We start from the raw sequence: 12,183 nt of genomic DNA on the forward strand, positions 1-12,183 counted from the left end.
GGCTCTTACGTAAGGGCGGCCGTTAATAACTGATGCTACAACAGTCCACTATAAAATTCATTTGTCGCGACCACGACACTCGACAGTCTGCTGTCCTAATCCAATGCATTGCGCTCCACTTGATCGCTTTCGACCGTCGCTACACACATACTTGTCCCCGAACGTGGCTACCAACCCACTGCTACACCCAGATGGACGGCACGTCCGTCTCTTAGCATCGCTCAAATTCGACTCCCCTGTCATCAAAGATAGCCGCCCCATGCACCCTCGTAACGACTGTCTAACTCAAAACAATGTTTGACAAAAATTACGAATATTCTAAAACTAAACAGAAAAACATATATGATATATTGAAAAATATGGAAATTTTCCGGGAAATAACTATTTAAACCCCAATTTTTTGTATCTGCCACCGTTTTTTCACAAATAATGTTCTTCTGGTGTGATTTTGCTTTTCCCGTATTTTCAATACTAAACATAAAAAAGCAAATAAAACTACATACTTAATGACTCATGTACCTCTTTAAACCTTAGAATGCTGCCTCTAGTTTGATCTCCTTAAATTTATTTATTACCAAAAACACAGTTTCTCTCAGTCGAATCCCATATTCCGACCTCTCATTCAAAAAAAAAAAAACACACTATGCTAAATCGGCTATGATTGCCCGATGCTCTAATAGCCGCATCCATAGAAACTTTGTTCATATTAATCGGCCAAAGCAATGCCGAGATATTGGCTTTTGAACTTTCATAAATTTACAATTTTTAAGACGACAATAACTTTTAAACTATTATATAATTTTGTGGCGCGTCTAGATAATTTAGCTTTACATATTTTTTTGTCCATGAGTGCCAACTCACACCTCCGTGTCACTGTTAGTTTTGTTTTTATCAACTTTTCTCTGGCATATAAATTTCTCCAAGCGCGCAGACACGGCCATACGCGCCCCTGCCAAGCGCTCGGGTTTTTCCAAGACCGCATAGACGCTAGCCGCTCGCCACGGCCCCGTAGCAACCGCCAGCCAGGTCTCCGAAGCGGGAAACTGCCGCTTTAAGCTCCCCTCCACAGCTTTTACAGTCACATAATGCAAAAATGAAAGAAAAAAGGGAGAGAAGTAACGTTAGCATGGTGTACCTTTGCTGACATATGAGTTGTATCCTGAACTTCAGCTGATCATTATAGGTTAACTGCAGGACGGGATATTAATTTAACGTATGTCGACTTTTTCGCCTTCGCTAGCACTAGTATCCTATGCTTCAGTTGAGCTGTGTAGGTCAACTGAAGTATGGGATACAAATTTTACAAGTGTTGCTTTTTTCGCCTCCGCTATTACTAGCTTCCTACTCTTCAGCTGGTACTAGTATTAGCGGAAGCGAAAATACGGACATATGTAATATTTGTATCCCATACTTCAGTTGACTACTCAAGAGAACGTCGTTATCAGGAGAAAGAAAACTGGCGTTCTACGGATCGGACTCAGGAACCAGGTTTTAAATTGTAAGACATTTCCAGGGGCAGATGTGGACTCTGACCACAATCTATTGGTTATGAACTGTAGATTAAAACTGAAGAAACTGCAAAAAGGTGGGAATTTAAGGAGATGGGATCTGGATAAACTGACTAAACCAGAGGTTGTACAGAGTTTCAGGGAGAGCGTAGGGGAACAAATGGCAGGAATGGGGGAAAGAAATACAGTAGAAGAAGAATGGGTAGCTTTGAGGGGTGAAGTAGTGAAGGCAGGAGAGGATCAAGTAGGTAAAAAGACGAGGGCTGCTAGAAATCCTTGGGTAACAGAAGAAATATTGAATTTAATTGATGAAAGGAGAAAATGTAAAAATACAATAAATGAAGCAGGCAAAAAGGAATACAAACGTCTCAAAAATGAGATCGACAGGAAGTGCAAAATGGCTAAGCAGGGATGGCTAGAGGACAAATGTAAGGATGTAGAAGCTTATCTCACAAGGGGTAGGATAGATATTGCCTACAGGAAAATTAAAGAGACCTTTGGAGAAAAGAGAACCACTAGCATGAATATCAAGAGCTCAGATGGAAACCCACTTCTAAGCAAAGATGGGAAAGCAGAAAGGTGGAAGGAGTATATAGAGGGTCTATACAAGGGCGATGTACTTGGGGACAGTATTATGGATGTAGATGAAGATGAAATGGGAGATATGATACTGCGTGAAGAGTTTGATAGAGCACTGAAAGACCTAAGTCGAAACAAGGCCCCGGGAGTAGGCAACATTCCATTAGAACTACTGACAGCCTTGGCAGAACCAGTCCTGACAAAACTGTACCATTTGGTGAGCAAGATGTATGAGACCGGCGAAATACCGTCAGACTTCAAGAAGAATATAATAATTCCAATCCCAAAGAAAGCAGGTGTTGACAGATGTGAAAATTACCGAACTATCAGTTTAATAAGTCACAGGTGCAAAGTACTAACGCGAATTCTTTACAGACGAATGGAAAAACTGGTAGAAGCGGACCTCGGGGAAGATCAGTTTGGATTCCGAAGAAATGTTGGAACACGTGAGACAATACTGACCTTACGGCTCACCTTAGAAGAAAGATTAAGGAAAGGCAAACCTACGTTTCTAGCATTTGTAGACTTAGAGAAAGCTTTTGACAATGTTGACTGGAATACTCTCTTTCAAATTCTAAAGGTGGCAGGGGTAAAATACAGGGAGCAAAAGGCTATTTACAATTTGTACAGAAACCAGATGGCAGTTATAAGAGTCGAGGGGCACGAAAGGGAAGCAGTGGTTGGGAAGGGAGTGAGACAGGGTTGTAGCCTCTCCCCGATGTTATTCAATCTGTATATTGAGCAAGCAGTGAAGGAAACAAAAGAAAAGTTCGGAGTAGGATTTAAAATCCATGGAGAAGAAATAAAAACTTTGAGGTTCGCCGATGACATTGTAATTCTGTCAGAGACAGCAAAGGACTTGGAAGAGCAGTTGAACAGAATGGATAATGTCTTGAAAGTAGGATATAAGATGAACATCAACAAAAGCAAAACGAGGATAATGGAATGTAGTTGAATTAAATTGGATGATGCTGAGGGAATTAGATTAGGAAATGAGACACTTAAAGTAGTAAAGGAGTTTTGCTATTTGGGGAGCAAAATAACTGATGATGGTCGAAGTAGAGAGGATATAAAATGTAGACTGGCAATGGCAAGGAAAGCGTTTCTGAAGAAGAGAAATTTGTTAACATCGAGTATAGATGTGTCAGGAAGTCGTTTCTGAAAGCATTTGTATGGAGTGTAGCCATGTATGGAGGTGAAACATGGACGATAAATAGTTTAGACAAAAAGAGAATAGAAGCTTTCGAAATGTGGTGCTACAGAAGAATTCTGAAGATTAGACGGGTAGATCACATAACTAATGAGGAGGTATTGTATAGGATTGGGGAGAAGAGGAGTTTGTGGCACAACTTGACTAGAAGAAGGGATCGGTTGGTAGGACATGTTCTGAGGCATCAAGGGATCACCAATTTAGTATTGGAGGGCAGCGTGGAGGGTAAAAATCGTAGAGGGAGACTAAGAGATGAATACACTAAGCAGATTCAGAAGGATGTAGGCTGCAGTAGGTACTGGGAGATTAAGAAGCTTGCACCGGATAGAGCAGCATGGAGAGCTGCATCAAACCAGTCTCAGGACTGAAGACCAGAACAATAACAACACTTCAGTTGACTTATATATGTTTACTGAAGTATGGGATACAAACGTTTTCCCCTCCGCTACAACTGTATCGACTGAAAATTATCGCATTAGTATTGACGGCGAAAAAATCGACAACAGTAAATTTTGCATCCTGCACTTCAGCTGACCTATGTAGGTGAACTGAAGAATAGGATACTAGTGCTATCGAAAGCGAAATTCTCGACATAGGAAAAATTTGTATCACGCTCGCACAGGCGGAAAATAGCGACATACATAAGGTTTGTGTCTCATACTTCAGTTGACCTACGTATATGGGTTATGCCTGTTGCTTTTTCGTCTTTGCTAGCATTAGTATCCTATTCGTCAGTTGATCTATACAAGTCGACTGAAGTACGGGATACAAACGTTTTGGATGTCGGTCTTTTCGCCTTTATAAAATTGTTCAGGCTTTCGTGGCCAGTTGTTGGCAAACTGCCTATTTGCTTCTATCTCGGGTTCTTCGGCCGACATTCGTCTGATGATTTTACTGACGTTTCGGCAGCACGAGTGGCTGGTATTGTCAAAGCTTCACCCTCCATTGCCGGTGGTGGACTGGAGCCGAACTCGCGGTCGCTGACTATATGTACCTGGCTGGCCAACGTCTGAGAACTTCTCCGCGGTCATTTCCGGTGCGGTTCTCCTCTTGCTACCTGCGACGGTCGTTCGTTGAAGTACGGACAGCCAGGATCCATTTACCTTCAGGCTTTCCTCTTTCTTGTTGAAGCTGTTCCCGTGTTTGTGTATTTCTACAGCTTCTCTAAACAAGCGGGTTTGATAGTGCTTCGCTACAGCAGAACTTCCGTGTCGGTGAATTTTATTGCATTGTCGGTCTCACTCAGCACGTGCTCTGCCACGGCCGATTTCTCCACGTGCCCCAACCTGCAATGTCGCGTATGTTCTTTGATCCTGGTGCTGATTGATCGTCCAGTCATTCCGACATCAACTTTTACGCATGTGCGTGGTAAGCGGTATATTCCCGACATTGCAAGTGGGTCCCTTTTATCCTTTGCCGATCTAAGACATTCTTTGATCTTCCTTGTCGGTTTGAAAATTGTCTTTACGCCGTGTTTGTGCAATATACGGCCGATACTGTCAGTCACTCTGGGAATGTATGGCCGAAAGGCCGTACCCGACATTTCTTTTTCTGGTTGCTTAATTCGCCGACTGTTTGGGTCCGTTACACTTCTAATATAACTTGCGGAGTACCCATCGCTCTTCAGAACACTTTCGAGGTGTTGCATTTCGCGTTTGAGGTGCTGCGGCTCACATATTCGTCCTGCTCGCGTTACGAGCGTATGAATCATGCCTCTTTTCTGGCTTGGGTGGTGGTTTGATAGTTTGTGCAGGTATCGGTCCGTGTGTGTCAGTTTTCGGTACACGCTGTGTCCCAGGTTTTCGCCGTCCCTTGTGACCTGAACGTCTAGAAATAGTAGTTTTTTGTCCTTCTCTACTTCTATGGTCAATTTTTTATGTTGGTGTGGAGGCTGTACGCGTGTCTTAGGAAGTCACCGAGCTGTTCTTCTGTTCTTCACCATGGCTCCACACAACGAAAGTATCATCGACGTACCTGTACTACACCTTAAGTTTACAAGTCGCCGAGTCCAGTGCCTGTCCTTCGAAATGTTCCATGAAGAAGTAGAGAAGTTTGAGTACAATGGTTCAAATGGCTCTGAGCACTGTGGGACTTAACTTCTGAGGTCATCAGTCCCCTAGAACTACTTAAACCTAAGGACATCACACACATCCAGGCCCAAGGCAGGATTCGAACCTGCGACCGTAGCGGTCGCGCGGTTCCAGACTGTAGCGCCTAGAACCGCTCGGCCACCCCGGCTGGCTATTATTTTACTCACTTAAAAGTAAAATTATCCTATCATTTTCAGGTTAACAGAGCGATCAGTTTTATTGAATGAAAGGCCTAGATTCAATTAATTAAATTTTGTGTAAATAAAATTTTACATTTCTATATAGTCGTAATTATACACTCCTGGAAATTGAAATAAGAACACCGTGAATTCATTGGCCCAGGAAGGGGAAACTTTATTGACACATTCCTGGGGTCAGATACATCACATGATCACACTGACAGAACCACAGGCACATAGACACAGGCAACAGAGCATGCACAATGTCGGCACTAGTACAGTGTATATCCACCTTTCGCAGCAATGCAGGCTGCTATTCTCCCATGGAGACGATCGTAGAGATGCTGGATGCAGTCCTGTGGAACGGTTTGCCATGCCATTTCCACCTGGCGCCTCAGTTGGACCAGCGTTCGTGCTGGACGTGCAGACCGCGTGAGACGACGCTTCATCCAGTCCCAAACATGCTCAATGGGGGACAGATCCGGAGATCTTGCTGGCCAGGGTAGTTGACTTACACCTTCTAGAGCACGTTGGGTGGCACGGGATGCATGCGGACGTGCATTGTCCTGTTGGAACAGCAAGTTCCCCTGCCGGTCTAGGAATGGTAGAACTATGGGTTCGATGACGGTTTGGATGTACCGTGCACTATTCAGTGTCCCCTCGACGATCACCAGTGGTGTACGGCCAGTGTAGGAGATCGCTCCCCACACCATGATGCCGGGTGTTGGCCCTGTGTGCCTCGGTCGTATGCAGTCCTGATTGTGGCGCTCACCTGCACGGCGCCAAACACGCATACGACCATCATTGGCACCAAGGCAGAAGCGACTCTCATCGCTGAAGACGACACGTCTCCATTCGTCCCTCCATTCACGCCTGTCGCGACACCACTGGAGGCGGGCTGCACGATGTTGGGGCGTGAGCGGAAGACAGCCTAACGGTGTGCGGGACCGTAGCCCAGCTTCATGGAGACGGTTGCGAATGGTCCTCGCCGATACCCCAGGAGCAACAGTGTCCCTAATTTGCTGGGAAGTGGCGGTGCGGTCCCCTACGGCACTGCGTAGGATCCTACGGTCTTGGCGTGCATCCGTGCGTCGCTGCGGTCCGGTCCCAGGTCGACGGGCACGTGCACCTTCCGCCGACCACTGGCGACAACATCGATGTACTGTGGAGACCTCACGCCCCACGTGTTGAGCAATTCGGCGGTACGTCCACCCGGCCTCCCGCATGCCCACTATACGCCCTCGCTCAAAGTCCGTCAACTGCACATACGGTTCACGTCCACGCTGTCGCGGCATGCTACCAGTGTTAAAGACTGCGATGGAGCTCCGTATGCCACGGCAAACTGGCTGACACTGACGGCGGCGGTGCACAAATGCTGCGCAGCTAGCGCCATTCGACGGCCAACACCGCGGTTCCTGGTGTGTCCGCTGTGCCGTGCGTGTGATCATTGCTTGTACAGCCCTCTCGCAGTGTCCGGAGCAAGTATGGTGGGTCTGACACACCGGTGTCAATGTGTTCTTTTTTCCATTTCCAGGAGTGTAGTTGTATTAACTATCACCAATTAGAACTTAAGCATGTTTTGATACTGTCATCATGTCATATTTCCGTTAGGAGAATGAATAATTTGTGACTGAAAAAAAACACAAAAAATAGCTGTCTCTCGATGACTTGAAATGTTCGAACTTTAGTCGTTAATTGCTCCATAATTACAATAGCAATTTTATTCCTACATGTGCCTATGGTTTGTATTGTGTGTAAATTATGATGGTACGTTAGTTTTTAATCCAACATGTTTCCTTCATTCTATATACTGCTGAAGCCCAACGACAACAATGTCAAAGCAACAGTTTAAATTGTTGTAAATTACTAATATTACACATATGCCCTTTTCGGGGGAGTAGAGGCGAGATTGGAATAGGATACAGGATCCCAAAAGGGGTTGTGGTACGACAAGAGAAACGGCACAGTTCCAGTGCAATATTTACAGTGTGTAGCAGCACAGTAGCACATGACAAGCAGCCGCCACCGCATACTGGCTCTGCGCTCTCCAGCACTCCAGGCATGGCGGCTGGTTCTGTAGAGTGAGCATACCGGTGTGAATTGGGGCTAAAAACGTGTGTAGAATTTTAACATTTTAGTAGTAGCTTCACGCTTAGCAGCTAACATTTTTGTTCTTGAACTTTTTTCATTGCTCAGTTAGTGACAATGTTAAGCTCACCTCTCACATGATACCATTCAATCACTTGGTAACATCGTGTCAACAGTGTATGAAACTGTTTTAATCTGAAGTGAGTTACGGAAAATAAATTTTGCAATTCGCAAATCGCCAACCCCTCGACTCAGCCAGTATTTTGCAGAGCTCGTGCAGTTTCATTCACCATGTGTGAATTGGTGTAGGCGGAACAGTTCACAGTTAATCGGTTACTCTTTGATAGACTCCAGTTGAATGGGTTACACTGTCATCTCGATAAATGTAGTTTTTTCCAACCTAGTGTCATTAGTTAGGGCACATGCTAACCAAAGCTGAGGTAAATCCAACTGTCAAGCATGTAAATGCAATACATAATCTGACTGCCGCTAAAAATCTGAAGGAATTACAATAATTTCTGGGGAAGATAACACACAATAGCAAATTCGTAGCCAACACGGCTCGGGTAGCTTTCCCATGAAGCCAGTTACACTTGAAGGATGTTAGTTCTAAGTGGTCCACAATGTCTCAGAAGACTATTATTCACTTAGAAACGTACCTGCCATTTTCTCTCTGCCTCACAACCTATGTACGTGACAAAAGGCTACCCACTGACGTGTCACAGTATAGCGTCAGTGTGGTACTATCACACAGAAATACTGATTTCACGAAGCTGATAATTGTGTGTGCCTCCGAAACACTATCAGCACCACACAAATAAATTCCTCCCATGCAGAGAAGGTACCACTTGCCATTATTTACAGTGTCAAGAAGTTCAACATTATTTACATGACATGAAAATCCAATTTAATAATGGAGAGCAAGCCGCTGATTTCCTTGTTCGGCTCCTAATTAAAACTTTCAGAACACAGGGCACAGCGACTACGTATGTGGGCGCTGTTCGTTTGCAGCTACCTTCATGAAATTCGTTACAGATCCACTTTTCAGCATCCCCTCTGTCTGTCTACACTGTCTGCTCAAGGCATCCGACAAATAATGCTCAAAGGAAAACACGCTATGTACAATTTTCAATGGAAACCAATGTTTTATGGAAACCACTATTTTACTGTAACGCACAAACGACAAGCCACAAAATTCACGAAACTTTTTAACAGCATACAGCCTCCACGCCCAGCTGGTAGCTCTGCCTGGTGACTGTCACCCGCCAAATATTGTGTAATTTTTCTTCTATGTATTCACCATGTGTTGTCAGTACGAATCGGCAAGCCTTATGGAAATTTGTGGAAGTTCCTATGGGACCAAACTGCTGAGGTCATCGCTCCCTAGGCTTACACACTACTTAACCTACACTACTGGCCATTAAAATTGCTACACAAAGAAGAAATGCAGATGATAAACGGGTATTCATTGGAGAAATATACTATACAAGAACTGACATGTGATTACATTTTCACGCAATTTGGGTGCATAGATCCTAAGAAATCAGTACCCAGACAAACCACCTCTGGCCGTAATAATGGCCTTGATACGCCTGGGCATTGAGTCAAACAGAGCTTGGACGGCGTGTACAGGTACTGTCCATGCAGCTTCAATACGATACCACACTTCATCAAGAGTAGTGACTGGCGTATTGTGACGAGCCAGTTGCTCTGCCACCACTGACGAGACGTTTTCAATTGGAGAGAGATCTGGAGAATGTGCTGGCCAGGGCAGCAGTCGAACATTTTCTGTATCCAGAAAGGCCCGTACAGGACCTGCAACATGCGGTCGTGCATTATCCTGCTGAAATGTAGGGTTTCGCAGGGATCGAATGAAGGGTAGAGCCACGGGTCGTAACACATCTGAAACGTAACGTCCACTGTTCAAAGTGCCGTCAATGCGAACAAGAGGTGACCGAGACGTGTAACCAATGGCACCCCATACCATCACGCCGGGTGATATGCCAGTATGGCGATGACGAATACACGCTTTCAATGTGCGTTCACCGCGATGTCGCAAAACAGGGATGCGACACAAATGATGCTGTAAACAGAACCTGGATTCATCTGAAAAAATGAAGTTTTGCCATTTGTGCACCCAGGTTCGTCGTTGAGTACACTATCGCAGGTGCTCCTGTCTGTGATGCAGCGTCAAGGGTAACCGCAGCCACGGTCTCCGAGCTGATAGTCTTTGCTGCTGCAAACGTCGTCGAACTGTTCGTGCAAATGGTTGTTGTCTTGCAAACGTCCCCATCTGTTGACTCAGGAATCGAGACGTGGCTGCACGATCCGTTATAGCCATGCAGATAAGATGCCTGTCATCTCGACTGCTAGTGATACGAGGCCGTTGGGATCCAGCACGGCGTTCCGTATTACCCTCTTGAACCCACCGATTCTATATTCTGCCAACAGTCATTGGATCTCGACGAATGCGAGCAGCAATATCGCGATATGATAAACCGCAATCACGACAGGCTACAATCCGACCTTTATCAAAGTCAGAAACGTGTTGGTATGCATTTCTCCTCCTTACACGAGGCATCACAACAACGTTTCATCAGGCAACGCCTGTCAGTTGCTGTGTGTGTATGAGAAATCGGTTGGAAACTTTCCTCATGTCAGCACGTTGTAGGTGTAGCCACCGGCGCCAACCTTGTGTGAATGCTCTGAAAAGCTAATCATTTGCACATGACAGCTTCTTCTTCCTGTCGGTTAAATTTCGCGTCTGTAGCACGTCATCTTCGTGGTGTAGCAATTTTAATGGCCAGTGGTGTAGCTTAAACTAACTTACACTAACAACAACACAGGCACCCACGCCCGAGGGAGGACTCGAACATCCGACGGGGGGAGCCACGGCAACCGTGACAAGGCGCCCTCAGACTGCGTGGCTACGGACAGCCTTACGCTCAGCTGCCCGTTCCAACAAGTGGGCACTGACTGCCTCCAGTACCGAGTATAAACGAAATCTTTGACGTTAGTTAATTACTCGCCGTTGTCCAAACAAAACAAAATGGAACATGAATTTCATCTACAAATTGCCTGTATCCAGAATGAATTTTCACTCTCCAAAGCTGATATGAATCTTCCTAGCAGTTTAAAACTATATGCCAGGCCAGGAGTCGAACCATAAACCATTGCCTTTCACAGGAAAATGGTCTACCGACTTGGCTTTGGTACCACATTTCAGGGCCCACCCTTACAGGTTCACTTCCGCCAGTACTATGCGAGCAGGTCCAGTGCACGGCGCTAATCTGTCATGGAGGTTCAAATCATGTGTAATTTTTGCATACGATGGTTCCGTATGTTTCGGGAGTTACCTTGTATATAATTTTCCAAATACTGAAACAGCTCGTTTCAGCGCTTCCTTGAGAGTGTCAGTTAGTTGGAGAGCCTTGAAGGCAGAGAAAAGTGGGGTATGCATCTTTCTTCGTGTCCTTCTACAGAATGCTGTGCTTGACCTTTCAGTAACTTGGTGGCGGCGCTGGTGCACCACGGCGCTGACGTCACAGCCGCTGACAGCGACGGCAACGCCGCCATCTACGTGGCGGCGAGCACTGGAAGCACTCGCGCGGTAGCCATAATGATGAAGAACAACAAGAAAGCTGGCGAAGGTATGTAGCAGCCGGACCAATTCGCAGCTGTACAGGGCGTCTGAAGCCGCAAGTCAGATTCAGCATGCAGGTCTTGCTGGCACCTGCTGAATGGCCCCAGCTGAGAGGCTCTTCCTGTAATTTCTCGCGCTTTCCGAATCTTTCTCACAGCTTGCGTTGTCTTCGCCTTGAGACTGTCTGACAGTAGTTGTACCACATGTTCCACGGCATGCGTTCTGTCTGTTCACTAGCGAAAGTTCTGAGTTGTGTATTGTTGCAATATTGTAACTGAATGTTACCCTCAATTCAACCCAAACACCCACAGCAGTGGAAAACGTATTTCTATATAGTTCACTAAAAAGATGGTAGTATGCATGCACGCTAGCTAAAATCTATTATTACATTTGCTTCAGAGTAGCACTCGAACAGAAATATGGCAACACAGTAAGAAATAATCAACAGCAAACAGAGTGTCTCAAACATTTTGAGTCAAATTTAAATGGGTGATAGTGGGGCCACAACCAATGACACTGTGTTGTGGACATACGCGGTGCACATCACACAACAACAGAGTCACTCATAGCAATTGTTCAAAGTCACGACCGCCCGACTCAGTGCTTGCATGGCAAGAGTGCATCAAGTTCTGCCACGTTCTCTCGAAGATCCCCGGTATCTGTTGTAATAGCAGACAGGCAATGAGGACCTTAGCAAGCAAGTCTTCAACCATTTGTTTCTTACAACAACGTCTCGACATAACCGTAGAGGAAAAAATCCGGATGTGTGTGATCTGGCAATTGTGCTGGCCGTGGGACAGTACCTCCCCTTCCCGTCCAATGATCGGGTTACGTCTTGTTCAGGTGCTCGTGGACGTAACATTGAAGTGGGCTGGTGCACCATAGT

At 45.5% G+C, this 12,183-nt stretch overlaps 1 protein-coding gene across 1 annotated transcript in view; it reads left to right on the forward strand.

Moving 5' to 3' along the window:
- The window catches only part of LOC126188347 (serine/threonine-protein phosphatase 6 regulatory ankyrin repeat subunit A-like), a 77,548-nt gene that overhangs the window by 47,140 nt on the left and 18,225 nt on the right, over nucleotides 1–12,183 (forward strand). Inside the window, exon 6 of the mRNA XM_049929946.1 lies at nucleotides 11,159–11,304. Within this exon, the coding sequence (XP_049785903.1) occupies nucleotides 11,159–11,304 (146 nt within the window). The remainder of the gene's footprint in view (nucleotides 1–11,158; nucleotides 11,305–12,183) is intronic.

This window comes from Schistocerca cancellata, chromosome 5 (genome assembly GCF_023864275.1).
Source record: "Schistocerca cancellata isolate TAMUIC-IGC-003103 chromosome 5, iqSchCanc2.1, whole genome shotgun sequence".
Taxonomy (NCBI): Eukaryota; Metazoa; Arthropoda; class Insecta; order Orthoptera; family Acrididae; genus Schistocerca; species Schistocerca cancellata.